At 34.6% G+C, this 22,562-nt stretch overlaps 1 protein-coding gene across 3 annotated transcripts in view; it reads left to right on the top strand.

Annotated features, from left to right (window-relative positions):
- The window catches only part of EXOC6B (exocyst complex component 6B), a 570,349-nt gene that overhangs the window by 269,238 nt on the left and 278,549 nt on the right, over positions 1-22,562 (top strand). For all 3 annotated transcript variants that reach the window (XM_074341308.1, XM_045523158.2, XM_010963690.3), the window contains one exon: positions 11,108-11,176. In XM_074341308.1, coding sequence (XP_074197409.1) covers positions 11,108-11,176 — 69 coding nt within the window. The remainder of the gene's footprint in view (positions 1-11,107; positions 11,177-22,562) is intronic.

Here is a 22,562-nt window from a genome sequence, read left to right as displayed (position 1 = left end):
TTCTTAAGGTATATTCACTTTTTAAAATTCATTTTTTCTTTTTTCCTTTTTTGGGTGATTTCCATTGCTTTTTCTTCCAGCTCATTGATTCATTCTTCTACTTCATCCAGTCTGCTCTTTGACCCCCTTAAGTGTATTTTTTCAGTTGAGTTATAACCTCTGCTTGCTACTGTCTTGTATTTTCTATCTTTTTTGTTGAAGTTATCACTGTGTTCAATTACTTCTCTCCTGAGTTTACTTTCAACTCTTCATCAGGTAGATTGCTTGTCTCTATTTCATTAAGGTCTTTTTCCGGGCACTTGTCTTGTTTTTTTCATTTGGAATATTTTCCTCTGTCTCCTTATTTTACCTAACTCTGTGTGTTTGTCTGTATGTATTAGATGACATAGTTCTTTCAATCTTGAAGGAGTGTTCTTGTGTAGGATATGACCTCCTGTAGGAAGATCCCCAGTCTTCCCTGGCCACCAGAGCCAGGTACTCAAGGGTCTTCCCTCGTGTGGGCTGTGAGTGCCCCCCAGCTGTGGGGCCTCAACTGCTGAATGGGGAGGCTGAAGTGTGGTACACTTGCCTGACCTTGTTGTGATGTTGGAAATTTGTTTTGAATCTCTATATCATCTTTTAGCATATGCAAATGTTATTGCTTTTTTCCTAAATGTGTAGAAAGTACTTAAAATTTCTTTTTAGAAGTAGCAAACATTTTATATTGAGAATATATTAGATTTACTAGGAATATAATTTTTGAAATATCTGAAGGTTAAAACACAAAGAATCATTTAAGGTGATATATTACTTGCAAGAAAGGAATCAATAATACCTACTGAGGGTAAAGTTATTTTGAGGATTGACTGAAGTAGTGTATACAATGCTCTTGTCATAATGCTTGGCACATACAACGTTATCAGTATATAATAGTTACTATTATGGGGTTCTGACTGTGTGCTTTTTTGGAATAAAGGTGAAATATAAGTTGATGTAGCTTTTGATGATGTATATTTGCACGGAGTGGTGAATGCTGTCTACTGTAAACACAAAAATCTACTGAAAGAAAGCAGTATTGAGTAAGAAATAGCTTGAAGAAGCAGGGCCTATGATATCTTCTTTGTTTCTAAGTCACTTCAGAGCTTCTGCATTCTTCAATGGTGCCATATTTCTTGCACATCTCATATTCTAGTTTATTATCTCTTGTAATTTGTTTACACACTGTTAGAGAGCAGTGGTCACTATGTTATCTATACAACTCTTAACAGAGTATGAGTGAAATAAATGCTTGTTGACCAAATGATCCATGTCAGGTTTAGCTGTTACGATTTTGGTGTCTTTTTTGAAATATGTAATTAACAGGATGGAATTGCTAATTTAAATGCATATGTCATGCAATAAGTATAAAGCCTTCTGCGATGTCTTGTTGATTATAGTACGTTACTAATTTTGAGGTAATAAGTTGTATTTGTTTGCTAGAGCTGCCATGCCAGAATGGCACAGGTTGTGTAGCTGAAACAGCAAAAATTTATTTTCTTACAGTTTTGGAGGGTGGAAGTCTCAAGATCAAGGTGCCAGCAGGGTTGATTTATCCTCAGGCCTCTCTCCTTGGCTTGCAAATGACCACCTTCTTGTGTCCTCACATGACATTTTCTCTGCTTGCATGCCCCTACTGTGTCTTCCTCTTCTTTTTTTTTTTTTTTTTTTCACCTTTTAAAAATATTTATTTATTTGTTTTTTAAACTTTTTTTTATTGAGTTATAGTTATTTTGCAATGTTGTGTCAAATTCCAGTGTAGAGCACAATTTTTCAGTTATACATGAACACACCTATATTCATTGTCACATTTTTTTTTTCACTGTGAAGTACCACAAGATCTTGTATATATTTCCCTGTGCTATGCAGTATAATCTTGTTTATCTATTCTACTTGTCTTCCTCTTCTTATAATGACACCAGTCCTATTGTGTTAGGATCCCACACTTATGACTTTAGTTAACCTTAATTACCTCCTAAATGGCCCTATTTTCGAATGTTATCTCTTTGCAGGTTAGGACTTCAACATACGAATGTTGAATTTTGGAAAGATGCAGTTCATTCCATATCAGGGTGATTGTAAAAAATATAAATTTTTATTTAGAAAGTATAAATTCTGTCAGCTTTTGTGCTATTGGAGGAAATCATGTAATTTCTCTAAGCATCTTTTTTCTCACCTATAAAATAATGACAATAATTAATTTATGTCAAATTTCTTATGTAAAATTGTGGTTATTATGATATTTGATCCAAATTTCAGATTGTTTATTACAGAACTTTCTATTAACAGGAAGGTAACAAGATGAGGATTATTTCTTAGAAAACTAAAGTGAAATGAAGGGTGCCATTAGGACTTTATAGTTTAAATCAGAGGTTGCGTATTGGCAGTCCTCGGGCCAGAAACAGCTTCTAAAATGGTTGTTGGCTTGTAGAGTGCTTAAAAGTTAAAATTAGTCTCCACCTTTTAAAAGTCAGTTGAATTCACATAAAAATTTGTATTTTCACCTTCGGCTCTTTCTAAGCATGTTAGTAATACACTCACTGTAAGGTATAAAGTTTTTCCAATGAGGGATAAAGTTTTTCCACTAAGCCACAATCATTGTTGTGTCTCCACCTCTAGAGTAATACTCTCTTTTTAAAAACTTTTAAGAAAGAATTTTAAATGTTCAGAAAACTTACCAGAGTGCTAAAATGGACAGCCATGTACCTTTTATTCTCAGCCCAGCCCCCCACCTACAGTTGAGTCATTTGAAAGAAAATGGCATATTTCATCAATCTGTTATATTTGAACTCTCAATACTGCAACCAGTAGTTTTCTGAGAATGACATTCTTTTGCATAACCACAATACAGTGATCACACTCAGGAATTTTAACATTGATACAATACTACCACTTAATATATAACTCGTACCAGTGTTCCCAATTGTCCCAATAATGTCCTTTATAGCAGATTTTTTTCTTTCATTTTTTTTCCTGCAGCCACATCTAGACACCTATCACATAACTGCATTTAATTTTTATGTCTATTCTTCTTTAATATCCTTCTATTTAGGTACATTTGGTGCATCCCTGTGGTTAGGTTCAAGTTAATTTTTTTGGCAGGAATACTACAAAAGTCATGCTAATTTTTTTTGGTGCATCATATTGGGGGTGCACAATTGATTAAGCTGGTGTCTACCAGATTTCTCTACTGTAAAGATGCCTTTCGCCCTTTGTAGTTAATAAGTGAACTATAGAGTGATACTTTTAGATCATGCAGCTATCCTATTTCCTAATAGATTTTTCACTCAGTGGTTGGAATTCATTGATGACTCTTTCTTGAATTATGTGTTACTGTGGTGATTATAAATTAGTGATTTTTGTATCTCTTTCATTTCTTTCATGCTGATTAGTTGGCATTCTTCTATAAAGAACTTTTATCTCCCTTTCCTTTTTATTTGTGTCATTGTTTGCACATATATTCTTAATTTATACACAGTGGTTATAGTCCATTCTTGTCTTTGGTTTTGTTTCTCCACTTGCTCTAGATTTGGCCCATAGGAGTCTCATCCATTGCCCAGTCTCATCCATTGTCCTTTGACTTATCTTCATCAGCTTTTGAGGACTTCCTTTTTTTCTGGCACAAGATGCTCTTGTTCACTGTAGGTTCTGCCTCAGCCCCAGTGTTAGGTATTTAGTCAAAGAGCTCTTGTTGCTTTTACTGGAGAATGATTTTTAGAAACTGAGATACGGGCATTAGGTATGCTCTTTCTGTGGACAGAGCTGAGAAATACACATGCTACACCAACATAGACATTTCTATAAATCGTGAGTTAAAACTGATGCTTCCAATTTAAGCTTAATATCACAGGTCTTCCTCTTCTCCTATTCCATATTTGTAACTTTGAGAATTCTGGTTTCCAGAGTATTAATATATTTACTCATTTGCATAATCATATAACACAGAATAGTTTCAAAATTGTTATGCACATGTCACTAACAGCAGTGAATTTGTCAAGTTCAAGATATTTTTGTAGCTCTTCTCATCCTACAATATATCCACTGGGGCTATACAGTTCAGAGTATTTTGTCCAAATGTTTCTTGGCTATTTTATTTTCTTTGGTGTGATTGTTACCAAATTTGTACATTATTAGATTTATTTGTTTCCTTTTGTATTATTTTTTGGGGTTCCTTATCCTTATTCATTTAGTTTTTGACTGTGTAAAATATGAACATGGCTCAAAAGGCAAAATTATGTAAGAATATACGTTCAGTGAAATCCCATTGTCTTCTTTATCTCTTCCACCCTCATTGTACCTGCCATTTGTTTGTAATTAGTACTGTGAGTTTGTGTGTGTGTGTGTGTGTATGTACGTACCCTTTTTCATACCTTCCACAATATTAGTGTATCGCATATATATTTATACTTTATTTTTCAGTTGAAAATATATTCTGAAAATTATTTCATATCAGTTCATAGATGTTTTCATTCCATTTTTACTGCTAAAATTGTACTCCGTTATTTGAATGTACCATAGTTTATGTAACCAATCTCCTATATGTAGGCATGTAATGATTTCCAATATTTCCCTTTTAAAATACAGTGTTTCAACTACACAGCTATGAGAATTGGCTTAAAAAATATTGACGATATGAAGTACTGACAGGGTGTACAGCGACTTAGATGTTGTTGTGAAAATGGGAATGGTATAGTGAGTTTGGAAAACAGCCTGGCAGTGTATTTTAAAGTTGAGCTTATACTTACCATGTGACCCAGCAATCTCATTGCAAGATATTTCCCTTTTATGTTCACACAATAACCTGTACGTGAGTGTTTATAGCAACTTTATTCACACATTGTCAGAAAGTAGATGCAACCCAAGTGTCCTTCAGTGAGTGAAGGGATAAATGAACTGTGGTATATCCATAACTGGAGTAACATTCAGAAGTAAAAAGAAGTGAGTTATAGATACATGAAACAATATAGATGACTCTCAAGTGCATTATACTAAGTGAAAGAAGCCAGATTTGAAAGCTGCATACTATATGAGTCTATTTAAATGACATTCTTGAAAAGGTAAAACTCCAGGGACATAAAATGGATCAGTGTTTGTCAAGGGCTGGGTGTTAGGGAACAATCTGACCACAAAGGGGCATGAGGGAGTATTTGGGGGGTGGTGGAACCTTTTTTTAAAATCTAGATTTTGGTAGTGATTCCAGGACTATAATGAACCTTTCAGAACTTACAGAGCTGTTCACTAGAAAGGATGAACTTTACTACTGCATACAAAACACCTTAAAACTTTTAAAAAGTTTCAAAATAAACCCGAAAACCTGAGAATTGTTTTCCATATAGCTGGAGGTGTAGCTTCAGGGTGGGTTCCTAGAAGCAGGATTGTTGATTTAAGGAGAAAATGCATGTGTAGTTTTGTTAGATAATGTCAAATGCTGCTTATGGAGGTTGTGCCATTTTCTGTACCTTCCCTGTACCACCAGTGGTTGAGGTGCTGTTTTCTCACAGCTACTTTCAGAGAGCATTTTGTTAAGCTTTTGAATTTTTGCCAGTTGTGTAGATCTAAAAGTGGTATATTTGTATAGTTTTAATTTGCAGTCCCATTACTGTGGGTGAAATGTAGTGTCTGATAAGCTTGAGGGCTATCTGTATCTTTTTCCCCCCAGTAAACGATCTGCTCATATCTTTCACTCATTTTTCTCCTGATTTTGTTTTTTCCCTTCAATTTTTATCATTTCTCTCTATATTAGGGATATTTACCTGTCATACGAGATATTTACCTGTCCTTTAACTGTAATATTAGATTTTCTTTCTATCCACTTTTGATTAATTTTTCCTTCTCTTAGAACTTTTATACTTAATACTGTATTAGGGCTAAATTACCTTTTTGCCTGATCGTTTAGAGTTTCTTAGCATATAGTAGATCATTGTTAAATAAAGACCAGTTGAATTTTTATTTCCTAAGTGTTCAGCTTCAAGCAGAGAACTCTTGAGGGACTATCATTTGATATTGACCACAAGGTTTTTTGCAGTGCCTCAGTAAGGAGAAATGCTGATTTTCTTCTGCTTAGTGTAAACACGAGCAAATTTAGTGGTAATCTGCTTAGGGATTTCTCAGGAAGAATCCTAGTAGTTTGTGAGAGGCTCAGTAGAAAAATACTATACTTTTTAGGTTAGGGCTCTGGTCAGGGCATTCTTATATGTTCAAAGGCTTAGAACATTTTTTATACTTCTGCTAATTCTAGTCACTTAGAATCCTAGGCTTTCTAATTTTTGTTGGTGTTTCTGTGGTGTTTAGTCCAACTGTATAAAGCTTATGTCCCAATGAATTCTACTCTTTTCTCTGAAGTTTGGAAGTCAGGTAGTTCAGAAAGGCACACTGGTGAGAAATGTTTGCCAGGTATTTCTTGGCTTTCAGACATAATATGGGCAGTCAAGTTGATCCTCTGAATTCAAAGGCAGTGTCCCTTTAGCTAATTGTTTGTTGTTTTCTCCCTTGAGAAAAATATCTGGTACATTTTAACAACTTGAGATCCAACTAATAATGTTCAGAAATAGGCACTGAGTCCCTACATTCATTTACCAATACCAAGAAACCAAATACCAAAGTACTGTTTTGTGTCAAGTGGTAATCAGAAATATTTTCAAGATGGAGAATGACTCAGATAATTAGTGAGAAACATATCTAAATTCCTTGTGAATTTCTATCATACCCCCTTTAGGTGATCTACCTACTTTGAAAAGTTTCTTAAGAGAAAAATAAATGGCCTCTGTGTGTGTGTGTGTGTGTGTGTGTGTGTGTGTGTGTATCTCCTGGGATGGCTGTGTGAACAACAGGACTGGTGCACACTAATGCATTTCTGTTTTTATGTACTATCTCTGTCAGTAGCATAGGTAAATCTCCTTTAGTCCATTTGTTACTCTTCTTGAGTGGAGGGAGACAAAGGATCTTTTCTTGTACCCCATTCCCTTTTTCTAATGATACGCTTACCCAGTAGTAAAGCTGGTGGATGTATCAGGTTGTTACCTGCAGAAACTTTTTTCCCCCTGCTTTCCTTCACTAGTGAGTCTTCAAAGATAGTAGAGTGAATTACTATCTTCTAATTCCTTTTTTTGGGGGGGAGGGCAGGGAGGAGTGTGTCATAACAATATTAAATGAACATATCTGTTAAAAATTTTAATGTCATCATTATTTTAAAACCCAAATCTCTTTTTTTTAAAAAAGTAAAAACATTTCTGTGTTATTTCTGAGAAGAACTTACTCACTAACCTTTCCACTTTCAGAGACTTTCTTTTGACTCAAACTAAGATGTATTAGAAAAGAAGAAAAGCATACCATAAAAATCAGATCCTGGTATTTTGCAAGAATTTTCATAGTCAGAAATACTCATGTTTCTTCTTGATATCTAATTTTCCCATTTCTCCTCTGAATCTTTTTATCTTCCCTATATTATATTGTTTGCAGGGATTCATAAGGCTGTTTTTTCAGGGTACTTTTCATTAACCTCATTTATAAATTTACTTTTCTTAATTTGCAGTTTCCTCTGTCTCTGGGCTCTTTTTGTCATCTATATAGTGACATCATGTAATAGCTGGTGTATTGATAGGATGTAATGCTATTTAACAACAAATAGTCTATGGTCAATAATTAGGAAGTATTGCTTTGACTTAAGCTGTTAATATTTATCATAGAATATAAGATTGAAACAGACAGGTTAGCCATATATATTGGTATCTAATGTACATGGTCTCTAGTGGGTGTGTGAATGTGTAATTATCGAATGTGGTCATTGCCTCCATGATGTCTGCCTGTGGATGTTGAGTTCAGTCACCTGTACATTCTTTTAACAGCTTGTTATTTATCTGTTACTTTAAATTATGTCCAGGTTCTTTTGATTTGTGTAATATTGAAACATGCTCTGAGGCATAGATTTCTTAGTTACATAATCTAAAATTTTATTTACTATTTGCTCCTCGAAAATAAAGAGGTTTGAGCTGACAAAAGGCACTCCATTCAGTAACTATATAGAGAATTAGGCAGCTGCTGTCCTTGGTGATGAAATTATTTCCTGTGAATTCTTAAGGAAAACAACTAGTTAAAAAAGCAGAATAATCTTAAGCATATTGTTCGTGGCTACTGTTGGGATGAAGATTGATCTATTTGAACTAGAAAAATACAGACCCAGTATCTTAATGTCTTGAGTTCCTGACTGCCAGGCAGAGGAAATGTTTAACTATTTTAATCATGTTTCTGTATCTCAAAAAGAAAGCCCTTATGAGAGGAAATGACAACGTCCTACCACAAAGTTATCTCTTATCAGTTATAGTCTCAGTCGATAATGATTTGTCAAACTTGGACATGTGTAAAATGCAAGGGCTGTGTTATTTACTTTGGAAAGGAAAAATTAGATGAAGCTGATAAAGAAGGAGTCATGGCTTTTGTTAGGAGACAGAAACCATTAGAGGCAGTCATTGTTAGCTTAGGAAAGTGTCCTTGGACTCCCTCCCTCTGGCCCCAGCTGAAACCTAAACTTGCTTGAATCATTTTTTGCAACTTGAGGGGAAGGAGGGGTAAAGGGAGAAGAAGAATGAAGACAGCTCTGACAGAGATTTAGCATTTTAAATGGGGATCAAAATGTGAACCTTAAAACAGGCCAATCTATTTATGTGAGTCAGGAAAAACCGACTTTTGTTCTGGTGCTCTTCCCCACTCGCATTTATTTAGGTTTTTGAAAGTTCATTCCTTAACCTTCCAAACGTGTGGCATTCCTTCACGTACAGTGTGTGTTGCTTTCCCTTCGCCTTTCTGTAGATGGAAGTCATTCTTTTTCATTAGTGGAAGCAGAGAAAACACATCTAGCTGAAAGCAACATGAGTCAGTGCATGCTTAACATACCTTTCTCCTCCCAGCTCTCCTCTGGGTTCCTCACAGTGTTCCTCGGGTTCCTCACAGAAGGGAACATGGAGGGAAAATGATTTCTAAACAGTAGGCTATTGGCGGGGTGAGGTGGAAGTGAAGTTTGTGAACTTTCTGCTCCTTCTTTCCTTGTCTAGATTTCTGTGTGTACCTCTTTCGAAGCAGGAAGGCATGTGCTTAGGAAGACTTAACTGGATTGTGATTTCAGAGGCTAAGAAAGAGCAAAGCCAATAATTCCAGGTCAGGGCTCTGGAAGCTGAATGTGATGATGTCGAAGTAGCTTCACAGAGAATAGGTTTGATTGTAAATATTTGGTGGAGATGACAGGAAAGACTTTTGTCCGCTCTCTAATTATAAGAATGTTTTTAGTTGGCCCAGATAAACCAATATTCTTAGCCCATTAGTAAAGGGCCCCATTGGAGTATTTGTCACAGGTTTCTGGGGAAACTGTCCCCTAATGTGGATGTTCATTCTATAAGGATGGGTCTGACACGTGAAAAGGCTTTGTCTGAGGAATGGCTCAAAAACAGTTTCCTTTTGAGTGAAACTGATTCTGAGTCAAAGCAGTACAAAGTAAATAAACTGCATGAAGAAGAACATATAAACAAAGTTGTGATGAAGTTTGTTATTCAAAATTAGGTAAATTTTTCTTAAACTTTTTATAATTACATAATTATAATAAATGACTTTATTATCATTAATTCTAAGTTTTTCAAAAGTTTTGTTTCCTCCAGAGGTCAAAAACTTTTTCTATGCTCTTCTAATCTTTTTAAAATGTGTGTGTAAGTTTTAGGTAATTTAAGTATTATTATAAATATAATTTTATGGTAATTTTCTGTTTCTTCTTTTGAGATTGTTGTTCCCTTAGTTGCAGTTTTCACTAGTAGGCCCTGATTTTCTGGAAATATAAAATAAATTTCCTTCACATCTCCACTTCAAAATCAAGGAAGGGAGCCCGTGAAGATGCTTTAGTGTTTTGGTCACTTAGAAGTTTGTTTTGAGTGCGTACAGAGTATATAGAACTATGAAGTTCCTCAACAGAGATTTTAACCTCTGCCCTCATGGATGCAAAGCAAATGAACAGAATAGTCAGTAAATTTGAACCAATATATAGAGATATGTGGTGATTTTGGAGGGAAAAGGAAGTAGGTGTGCTGTTGAATTGTAGAATGACTAGATTTCATTAGGAACAGCGTCTTGGTGAAGGAGCAGCGCCCCAAAAGAAGTAAAGGAAACTGACCTTGTAATCATGAATCAGTCCAACCCAATTTAAAAGTGCCTGTTGCTTAGCTTCTGATGAATCATACAATTACCAGTGTTACCGTAAAAACTTCAGCTAGGTCTTTGATTCTTTCTTTACATAATTTTGCCTTTTTTTGTTTTATTTTGTTTTGTTTAATATTTACTTTCAGTGTTTTATTCTTGTCAGATTCCTGTAGGTCAACTGATAGTTTCCTTTTTCAGGTGAGGAAATTGAGGTCAAAGTAAACTGTGACTTATTCATTGTCACTATTGTAATGAATCAATTTTAGCACTGTAACGGTGCTGCAGTGCTCACCTGATGTTTCTTGTTTTACTTTCTCTTTCGATGCCCAGGTTTAATCTGTATATATTGTTCATATTCTAATTTGCTGATATTACTCTAAGCTTGACTTTTCCATTCATTATCTTATTTTTTAAAAACATCATCTCCTCTCTCTTCCTAGCATATTTCTGTATTTTGATTGCATGCTGACTTAAATATTTACTGATTCTCATGCCCTTTAGAAGTTGGCTGGCAGGCCATTTAAGTGGCAAGTTTTGTTTCTGACCACTGAAACAGTGGTGTCTAAGAAGACAAAGTCAAGTTACCAAAGTCACGTTCCTACTTTCTTCTTTTCCCTTTGGAGGCCCAAGGCCCAAAATGTATCTCTAAAAGCAGATGCAGGACCAGTGACCCTGTTGTTCTTATCTGCTATCTACTCTTCTGTTCTGTGTCCCAGCGTGGGTGATATCCACACAGCTTAGTAGCTCCATGGCTCAAGTACCCAAACTAGGTTTCTGGAAGCATAGTTTGTTTTCTGTTTCTCTGTTAGATGCTAGAGCTGACTTTTTTATTTTTACACTGGAGTATTAAAAATGCATGTAGTTGCTCTTAATAGCCTTGTTTGAATATTTTGTGACAATCTCGTTTGTTTTGCAGATTCCTGGGGCCCAAGACTTGGTTGATTTCTCTCCTGTTTATCGATGTCTTCACATATATTCTGTCCTGGTGAGTCTTTATCTGGCTCTGCCTAAAGAAGATTTCATATTGAATTCAAAACTCAGTTTTCTCATTTTTGATAGTTTTTCTGTTCATTTTTAAGAGTAGGGAATGAGACACTATTATTTAAGGAGTATCAGTTATTTGAAAAATAATTCTTTTCCTCTTGAATCTTCTATTTATGGTTGCCATGTAGTAGGTTATAGGGACTCAACTTATCTTTTTCCTATATGATGAATTCAGTTTTACTATTTGTATCTACTACATAATCTGTACATCACCCGATAATTCCTGACAGTACCTCTGACATACACTAGATTTTCATATTTACAAGAATCTGTTTCTCAGCTCTACAGTTTGTTATTTTTGGTTTTGTCGGATATCTACATATATGGTAAAAGAAGTCCCTTCTCTTTTTTCCTCTTTTATGTTGCCTTCACTATTTATAGAATCTATTTTTCCAGATATATATTTTAGAATCAGTTTGAATTTATATTAAAAAATCCTTCTGTAATTTTTATTTGAATCAGTTGAATTTATAAATAAATTGTGGGAAGAATTGACCACTTTATAATGCTAAGTCATCCCATTCGTGGAAGAATAAGATCTGCTTTAAAATTATTTAATTCAGCTTTTTTTTTTGTGGTAACAGTCTTAGGCATTCTTTGTTAGCTTAATAGCAAAATATGTTCAGTTTTTGTTGCTTTTTTCTACTTTATTTTCTAATACTGCTTCTATTGAGAGACACTGTCAATTTTTGTAAGTTACTCTACATCTGGTTACCTGCTCAACCTTTTGTTAGTTATTATAGTTTTTTTCTTTTTTTGGTTTATGATAGGTTTTCTGTGTAGTTGATCATCATGTCTGTAGATAATTGACTTTATTTTCTTCCTATCCATACATCTCTTTGTTCTTTTTGTTGTGTTGTTGTATTGATTAGGATCTTCAATAAGGTGATAGTAGACATTCTTCTCTGATTTCTAGTCTCAAAGAGAATGTATCTAAAGTTTATTCATTAACTGATGTTTGCAATAGGCTTTGTTAAATATTCTTTAGTTATTCCTAGATTTCTGATAGTTTTTAATGAAAACATAAATGTGCATTGAATTTTCTTGAATTTGTTTTCCAAATATATTACTATAATCCTATGGTTTTTATTCTTTAGCTCATGAAGATGGTGAATTTCATTACCGATATTTCTTATATTAAACCATCCTTGCATTCTGTAGATAAATCCAACTTGATGAAGATGTATTACTGCCTTTTGCTAACATCCTGTGGAATTTAACTACTTTTTATTTATTTTTAATCTTTTTCTTTAATTTCTGTATATGGCCATAATTAACAGACCTATAGTTTTGTTTTCTTTCCTTTTTTTTTTTTGTATTGACCCTATGTGGTTTGTAGTCAATGTTATATTAACCTCATTAGAATGGTTGAACATCCTTCCCTTTTCTCTGTTTTATGAAATGATTTATATGAGATAGGGGTTAACTGTTTATTGAAAGTTGAGCAGAAAACACATATGCAGTAATAGACATTTTTCCTTTGCCACACACTTCCTCTTTTCTCCCTTAGCATCTTGTTTCCATGCTCCATGATTGCTTCATGATTTTGTTTAGTCTCTTTAATAGTATGTATGGTTAAGGAACCATATTTGCTCACACCAAGTTTCAGGGTTTATTAAAAGCCTCATAATTGCAAAATCAAATTGCTATTTCCTTTCAATAAGCATAAAGTCTATGAAAGTGGGTAGTTTGTTTAGTTTGATGTTGTATCCAACAGTACTTGGTGTAGGTACTTGATAAATGTTAGTTGACTGAATAAATAAATAAATAAGTGGTACCTAAAGAACACAGTACAGTCATCCCTTGGTATCCATGAGCGACTGGTCCAGAACCCCCCCTCAGTTACCAAATTCATAGATGCTGAAGTCACTTATGCAAAATAGCATAATATTTCATGTAATCTGTGCATATCATCTCTAAATTACTTATAATACCTAATACAATGTAGATAATTTAGTTGCTGTGTGTGGCATATTCAAGTTTTGTTCTTTGGAACTTTCTGGAATTTTTTTTGAGTATTTTTGATTTGTGGTTGGTTGAATCTGGGAACGTGGAACCCACAGATTTGAAGGGCTGGTTGTCCATTTGTTTGAACATATGCTAACTCAAACTGTATTACTCATTTACTTATTCAATAAACACGTTGATTTTCTCTTCTGCGTGAAATGGACTTGGAGAAGCAAAGATAGATAAGTAAGTCAAGGACCTGTGCTTTAAGAAAACTACAGTCTACCAGGAGAAAAGTTACAACTTTTGAATAACTATAATGTGACAGCACTGTATCTCATCACTGTGTATGTGCTAGCTTTTGTAAGCTTTATTAAGATTTAATGATAGAGATAATGTAACAAATTTTCCTCAAGTTGAGAACTCTAATGATGATTCATAAGAATATTAATTTATTTGCACAGTAGTGGTGTTAGGCAAGTCACCTAAACCTTAGCTTTTGCATGTATAAAATGTGATAATGATTACCTGCTTAGTGCAGCTATATATGTTGTATGAACAATGCCTAGTTCGGTCTCTAGCACATAATTGGCATTTAATAAATGGCAGTTAATCTGGCAGAAATTATTTGTCTCTGATGCTGGTCATTAGACACATTACTGATATTTTTCAAAGTATATGACATAAAGTGTAGACATGATAGAGGTTCTAGTCTTGCCATCAACATGCAAAGTTTATCAGTTATTTAAAATTCACACATTTTTAAATATACAGACTACATAGTCTTAAACTGTGAGAACAAAACGGGAAGACCTTAAACTGCCCATTTGAAAATAAATTCTATGCTGGTATTCTATAACATTGAAATATTTAGTATTCATAATTTTTAAAGCACTGTTTATATGGCAGAAACAGGCCTCTTCCCCCATTTATGATGTTAGTTTTGAAAAGGTGCAACTCACAAGGAGAGTGGTAGGAATTCAGCTCTGTTTTTTTGTGGAATATATATTTATTATTTAGACATTGCTGTTCCAGACTTAGAGGGACTTCAAATAAAAACTCAAATATCTCCTTTGGTAAAGCAAGGACCAGAGCATGTGTAATTTCTAAGGTTGACTCTTTTCATAGCTTTTTTGGGGGCTGGAATTTGTCACTTTCCTGTATTTGTTTCACCATTCTCAAATCACTAATTTGTATTATGTGGTAAAAGATAGCTTCTCGTAATATTATTGACAAAGATGTTTAAATGTAGATTATTTAATATAAATATTTGTAACAAATATTTTCTTATTTCCTGCTGTAGTTAATATTAACATTAAGCTTTAAGAAAAGTTTTAGGAATACAGAAATGAGGACTGAGGAGAAAATAAACCTTTTCTCTCTTGTTCCTTCCCATTCCAATATTTATCTCTACTTCTTTTCTCTTTATTCTCTCATTGGCCCAGTATATTTCTCCTCTGTTCATACCACTACCCTGAAGCTGTATCTTACTGGACCTTTCAGCTGCCTTTGACTTTCTTTACAGCCTTTTTGGTAATTGGTACCTGTTTTGGACCTTGTGGGCTCCACGTCTTTGTGTCCCTCTGTGTTCCCGAGGTTCTGTTTCTCCTCTTTCTTGTCCCGCTTCTCTTCTTTTTCTCCTGCCTTTCTTTACTGGTATAATCTGCTTTTATGGTTTGAAGTGTTATTAACTTCCAGTCCTGTATTTCTATTTCTCAACTTTCCCTTGTGCTTAAAATTTGTATATATAATATTATATTGAACCTAACCTTTTGGATATTCCACAGGCAGTACAAACTCTTTATGTTTCAAAATGAGTTCATTATTTCCTCCTCCCCCCTAAAATCTTCTTCTTCTTCTGAATTTATAGTGATCTCGGATAATAACAGCATCATCTCTCTAGTCACTAGGCAAAAACCTAAACTCTTCCTTTTTTATCAATATAATATCCAGATCTCCAAATCTTGCAAATGTTACCTCCTAAATATAGTTGTACTTCATCCTCCCCTATCCTAAAGTGATCACCCTAATTCAATCTCATCAGGATTATTGGAAACAATCTCCTGACTCCCTACCTTATATCATAAACGCCTGTCTCCTTCTCACTATAGTGTTAGTAATCCAGCTATCATTACAAATCTGACATATATGTTGTCTGCTTAAAATTCTCTAATTGGTCATTGTGGAGTAAAGTGTTGAAATATAGAAGAAAATATAGCATATAGAAATACAGCAAAACTTCCATGTCTTGTCTACTGTATTTCCTGCTCCTTACCACTTGCTTTAATGATACTGAAATGCTTCCAGTTCTTTGAATGCACCATGCTGTTTCTTATATTTCATCCTTTCCTCATGCTAGTCCTGCCTGAGTTATTATTCCCATTTCTTTTTATTTTACTGATTCGTATTTATTTCACACTTGTGTCCTCTAGCAAATTTTCCTGATGTTTCAGGTTGAGCTCAACGGACCGTCTTCCTCTGGGCATCATTATAGGACCCAGTGCACATTTACAGTAGTGCTTACTGTATTATATCATGGTATTCTAAATATGTGTTCTTTTTCCTCAATAGACTGTAAGCTTTTTTAGGGCAGGTATCATGTTTTATTCATTTTTTAAAGTCCTAGCACTTAGCACTTAATATTAGTAGTATGTAATACTAAATGAATTTTTTTTTTTGAAAGATAGCTACCCTCCTTTTGACCTGCAAATGAATCCAGTGCTCTAGTCCCAGGCAGTGTCATACAATATCAGGGCTGGGACTTATACAAGGGAAAACAGTTCTATTGGTGTCCAACGGAAGGATCATAACAGAAGTAACAAAAAGTTCTAATATTTGTCATTTACAATAGTGTTTATCTGAACTTTTGGCCTGGAGGATAACAAGGCACACTTTGAATAAACATGGCAATATTTATTATTTTTAGTGAAACCGACCTTCCATTCACCCCCCTTTTATGGCTGTGCTGCTTATAAATTCCCAAAGGATTATTTGAAAAATCCTACTTATATCTGCCAGCCTTATCAGTAGGGCAGGAGTTCACGTATTGTAACAGGAGGTCAGATTTCGGTCATGGTCTTATAGATGGGGCCAAGCACCTGTAAATTCTTCCTTTGGTGACTAAAGTGAAGTACAATATCAAACAGGCTGTGAGACTTTTCTAGGAAGTGCTGAACTTTGGCAGGAAGGGCAAACTTTGGCAGGAGGAGGGGAGGGAAGAAAGTGAACAAGGGTCAGACAGTGGTTAATTGAGACTTGGTCCTTGACGTAGTAATGCAAATGGAATTGTGCAGGGCAAAGGTAGGTGATTTTATAGAATTGTTTTGAACAACTTACACTCTTTAAATCTTCACGTACAGTTTAGAGATGGGCAGGTAAGGGACAGGATATAAACATTTTACAGTAATTTAAGATAATTTTTTTAAGAAGAGAGAAAATAACATAAACTAAAAATTTTACTGGAAGGGAAGTGATGAATAATAATAATATGAGATTCTTGTACGTAGTGTAGTAGTAGTTAAAAAGATGTCTGGACTGTCTGTCTAATGAAGACAGAAACCGGTCTGTCTTGCAGACTTTTTGAAAACTCTTATTTATCCAGTGATGTCTGCCATGCTTATGGACTCCAAGCCTTGAACCCAGCTCAATTTGGACAAAGATTTGTATGTACTTCAAGCTCCTCTATATAGTGTAAAATCTTTGACTCGCCTCCAGATTTGCTGCTCACTCACCCTGCTACAACCGAAAGGGTGTATATATGCCCCCCAGGAAGGATCTTGGGTGTCATTAAGAGACAGAGAGAGCAAACCTGTAATCGTAATGATACCCCTAGTTTGTGGGTATCATTTATGGTCTTCTTGTGGTGGCTTGGCTGCCAGTAATCTGTATCATCTGCTCATTAACAATTAAAAAAATTCCCAGATTTAAAAATGTTGACTAATGTACACCTCTGATTTATGTACTTTTCTGCATGTGTGTTATACTATAGTGAAAACTTTACTTTCAAGATTTCTATCATTTTGGGTCCAGGGATAGCAATTAGAGCAATATACGGATTTTTTTTTTCAATAGGCAGCAACCCCTCAGTGTTACATAAATCATAGAAACCTTAGTTTTTTCTAATTCTCCTTCAGTCACTAAAGGACACTTTGAAGCAGCTAAGATATAAAGAAATACAGAATGTCATTGTGCAGTGAATTCATTATTACAAAGGCTCTAGCAAGTGCAGTATTTCTTTCAGACTTTCTTCACCAAAGAGCCTCTGGGAATTTGGTGGAAGCTGTGAACCCTTTCCCCAGACAAAATGCACATATGTACATTGCATCTGATATTTTGCTTAGAATTTCAGAGGCTTCCCCAACTCTCGAATCTTATCCATAGACCTCGAAAGAATTCCTCATCTAAAGGAAACTACAGGCTGTGTTAGATTTCAGGTATCTACTGACTGCCTATCCATCTATGCTCTAGAAGAGGTTACCCCAGTTTCATTTGAGTATCCCCTTTTATAAGCCCCCTAAGGACTCTCTACCACCTTGTGTTTTTCTTACATTTGGAAGCCTTGCCAAAATCTAAATTTAAAAGCACATTTCAAAGTGACCTTATTTCTGTGTCATAAATCTTTATTCCCCGGGAAGCCATTATACATGGCAAGCTGATGACCTGTTTTTCTGTTAAGAATAAGTTAGCCCCGGCACCTAAACTAAATGTTTTGTCCTCTGAATTCTTCTTCTTAGAAGGATTCAGGGCAGAGATTTAAAAATAATTATAAGAACAGTAGTTAGTAATTTACTTCCCTGAACACAACGAATTGTATTAAACTTTAGAATATTTTACCTCTTACTTGCATTTAATAATATCTTTTTTTTTTAAGTACTTGGCTATAATTAGGGGAGGTGAATCAGCTGCAGAGTTAGATTTTACCCATAATCTCTTTATAATCCTTCATGATCATTGCTGGGGCAGGGGATGGGGTGGGGTAGGCTGGGCAGGAATCTTCCTGGAATATGTTTCTCCCTTTATAATCTGAGAATTTTTCTTGGTATGGTCTGCACTGGCAGCTAGGGGAACGTTACAAAACCCATGGTCATGTAACTACAGATAATAGCGAGGAAAGGATATGGAGAGTGGAAAAAGGAAAAGATACAAGCAGTTCTAAGTGGCACATGTTTTCTTAAGTGTTACGGGAATTACTTAATAAAATTACTTAAAAGGCTTTGTGGTAGCAGTTGGCTATTATATAAAAGCACTTGGGAAATAAGTACTTGAAGAGTTTAAAACACTACTGAGTTTTCATTTAAAGAAAAGTGATTAGTTTTGGCATTCTCAAGGATAGACTTTCAAGATCCTTTTGAGTCGTGATAGTTAAAGGGTTGTTTCTTATACATGTATTTACAATATTATTGTCTTGGGTTTTTTTATAATACTTCGTTCAGCAGTCTCGTAGTGCTATACAAATTTGACTACATTAAGTAAGTGACGCATTTGTGTGGTAAATATGAGGAAAACACCTCACTTAGTAAGACTAGCCTTACTCTGAAATAGTTTTTTATTGGCACCAGAGGTAAGATTTGTGTTCTTCTTCCTGTACTTATGTCAGATGGCACTTTGCTCTTTAGAAGTAAATTTAGTAGCAGGAATTGGAGCATAGACTTAAGGCAAATCTGAAAGATTGGGTGTATTTTGGGATTTGAACTTTTAATCAAATCAGATTTTTTGTTGTTGTTGTTACTGATTTAAAAAAATGAGACACCCCCCCTTAAAAAAATAGCAGAACATTTTTGCTGCATCTTGATGTTTAGATGGTTGATTGGCAAATGAAAGAGATATTCATACTCCAACCTCACACAGGTTTTGACAATGCTTCTCACAGACCACTGATCTGGCAGTGAATGCTAATAAATAGAGCTCTGACTGATTTTTTAGTTTTCATTAAAATTGATTGTACCTTTACCATAACCTGTTTTTTTTGTTTTTAAAGAGCTATCCTGATTCTGTTTTAAACACTGAGACTATTGACTTGTATTTACTTTATATAACTGTAGTAAAAATTCATTTTTTAAACTCTTTCCTTTTTTTTTTTTTTTTTTTTTTTTTTTTACTAAGGCACTTGAATGAATATTTAAGTATCTGGTTTTGGTGTAAATACAAGTGGGGTCATTTCCTACTCTTATGGTAGAAATTAAGACACGAGGAAGGCCTATATGCAGAATTCTAGGTGCTTAGAATTTGTGAATAAGGGTTTATTTATTTGTTTGTTTCTTATTTGACATTTCCAAAGATGGTGGTACAGAGAGAGGGAAACATAACTTTTGCTGGTAGTAGATACAGAATTCCAGCATTGCCAGAGGCATATGGCTTAATGATCTGAACCTCCTTAAAGTTGTTTCTGGAGCTGTATTTCTGGGGAACACCAATTTCATCTGTTGATCTGTTTGGAAAAAAAAAAAGAAGAGGAGGAACCCTGTTTTAAATGTCATTGAAATTCGGTGTACCATATTTCAGTCTTGGGTTTTTTACAGTTCATGTTAGTAGATTCAAAGTATATTCTGAGAAGATCTGCAGAAAGTAAACATGTTAAGTTTTATTTAAGCAGGCATTTCCTAATACAGTGAAAGATGTAAAGATGAACGGGATGCTTCCTGTTCTGAAAAAGTTTATAATTTAATAGGTATAGAGAAAGGCTTCTTTGTAAGAGACTCCAAAGAGGCTTGTTTTTTAAATTCATCTTATTTATTTGAAATATATGCATTTTTGGGGAAATAAGAAAAGAAATTTGAACTTTTAATCAAAAATCCTTTGTGAAAATAGTAATTTGAAATAAGTAGGTACCATTTTCAAATCTTTTTGCTGTTGGACAGGGCTGGAAGCTTTCTGGTTTGTTTCCATGGTGACCTTGAGTATTCTGAGCAATAAGAATGTATTTTAAGTATTTTCTTTAGAGATTTTTTTTTTTATGTGGAAACTTTTACCCTGAAATATTTGGTGACTCCTAGCCCATCTTTGACACTTAACAGATTGTCTCATCACTCTCCTGCCATATCTCGCTGCCTCCTACTTGTACTGACCTACCAGTGCCTGGTGGGGTTAGATAGGCGTAAACACTACATAGATCATAGGGAAAAGCTGAGGGTGAGATACTTTGTGCACTGCATTGATAAGGACACAGGAAAAGCCATTTATAGTGATAACTTTCCTGTAGTATGGACTAATGGACCCTGGTTTGTAGTCACTGTAATCTTACTTCTTATAATTGTCGTATTGCTCTTTTGACCTGGTGACCTTATTACCCATGGGCATACATGTCATTTGGCTTTCAATAAAACAAGAGGCCAAAAAAAGTGATTAATTTTTTTTTTCTAGACATGTTTGCATTGGTTTTTCAAAATGCTTACTTTGGGAAAATTGAACTTTTCAAGTGTGCTCATTTGTTTGTTTGTTTGTTTTTTTAAACAATAACATCTCACTGGAACAGCTTTAGATGCCACAATAATACAACAATTGTTTAAGCTCTGACAGAATGAATAAGAAATAATTTGCTTTCTGTATAATGCTCAGTAATCTTTTAAAGCACAGTTTAAATCATATCAAAACTGTGCTTTAAATACTTTAGTCTCTCATTGTTCTCAGAGTAAACATCTTACCTTGCTCTGTATAGTTTTCCACATTCTATCCTTGGCTAATCTCTCTTACTCCATTTCTGGTTGCTGTTTTCCTCATAGTCTGTGCTCCAGAGATGCAGGGCCCCGTGTTCTTTCATAATGATGCCTTTGCACCGGCGGTTCTTTCCTGAAACATGTTTCGTATTTATTTCTTTCTTTTGATGTATCTACCTATAAGTCATGCCACACCTCGCCATTGCTGAGATCTCTGGATATTTGGCTTTTATAATCTTCTTTCCCTCATCTCGTATGTCCAACCAGATCTCTTACATCTTTTTCTTCCTTTTCCTTTCTATTTGGGTTGTGACTGCCAGGTTTTTTTGTTTGTTTTCAGTTTTTTAATTTAAAAAATTTTGGGTTTTTTTGTTTGTTTGTTTCCCTAAAATGCTGTCTATACCAGATACTTAGTTGAATACAATGCCCTAATGGTTTTGGATGTTACAGGGGAGGGATAAATAGCTGTTGCCAGAACCTTGTGATCTAAGTAAGAGGGCATGTTGGGGAGGAATTTCCTTTTGTTTTATAGGGGAAATTTGGTCATTCAGACAGTTATGTAAGTTGCATATGCCAAAATGATCTTCTAACCAGAAACAAATACTTTAACTCATGTTTGTCCATGGTTGGTTTTAGCAGGTGTAGTGAATAGTTTCTTTTTGACCTTTGAAGAGAAATGATTTATTTTAAATTGTGTAGGATTGAAAAAGCTGAGTTTGAAACTGTACTGGATTGTCTACCTTTTTCGGATTCCTATAACTTGAACCACGATTTCGAGGTGAAATAGTTTAGGACTTGAATACTGAAGGCTGCCTTTCAACAACCCAGATTTTCTCAGGAAACATAAGCAGAATCTATTTTATTTTCTTTCTTTAATGTCTTTAACTAGAGCTTCTGGAAATCTCAGAGTACCGTGTCATTCCTACCTCATAGAAGTTGCTTAGCAAATAATTGTGGAATGAATGAATGAATAAATGAATAGTCAAAATACCTCAATAAAGTGCTGTAGAAAAAAAAATTAACAGAGACCTATGAAAGAACTATAAAATATGCCATAGTCTAAGGAGATTGAGTTGTTTTGTTTGAGGTTAATATAGTTCATCAGTTTATTATATGGAGTATTGTTAATTAAGACTTGGGATTTCTTCTGGCCCTGAAACAAAGTATAAGATGTGTTAACATTTTTTTAGATGTGAAAAATGAAGTCATTTATGATGTTTAATGGTGATGTTTGTAGCAGTTCAGATTGTATTTGGTTACACGTAACTAAAACCCAATTGTAATGGTTGAAACAAGCACAGAGTTTGTTTTTTTACATATGACAAGGTGTAGGCATTTCGCTATTGGTGTGGTAGGCTGTACACAGTCATCAGAGACTTGGGTTCTTTAAGTTGTTCCAGTCCTCTTTCTTTAGCATGTAGTTTTTGTCTTCATTCTTATAAGGTAGATCATTTTCATATTTCAGGAAGAAAGGGGTGGGAAGGCCAAGGTGCAAAAACTGCACTCCATCTGTGTCTATGTCTTTTTGTCAGAAAAAGAGTAGCTTCAGTCAAAGAATAAAAGGTTTTGTAAAAATGCTGAATTCTTTTGTAATTTGAAAAATAATTAAAATTACAAACTGATTGATTTCTAGTCAACATGGTGTTTTTTTTAAAAAACTGACAAATCACATAAGCTTGAATCTAGATCATGATCTACAAAACCTTGCTTAACTTCTCATAGCTTCAA

The sequence above is a fragment of the Camelus bactrianus genome, chromosome 15 (genome assembly GCF_048773025.1).
Source record: "Camelus bactrianus isolate YW-2024 breed Bactrian camel chromosome 15, ASM4877302v1, whole genome shotgun sequence".
Taxonomy (NCBI): domain Eukaryota; kingdom Metazoa; phylum Chordata; class Mammalia; order Artiodactyla; family Camelidae; genus Camelus; species Camelus bactrianus.
Note: the sequence above shows the minus strand (reverse complement) of the source record. Positions and strands in the feature narration are given on the sequence as shown.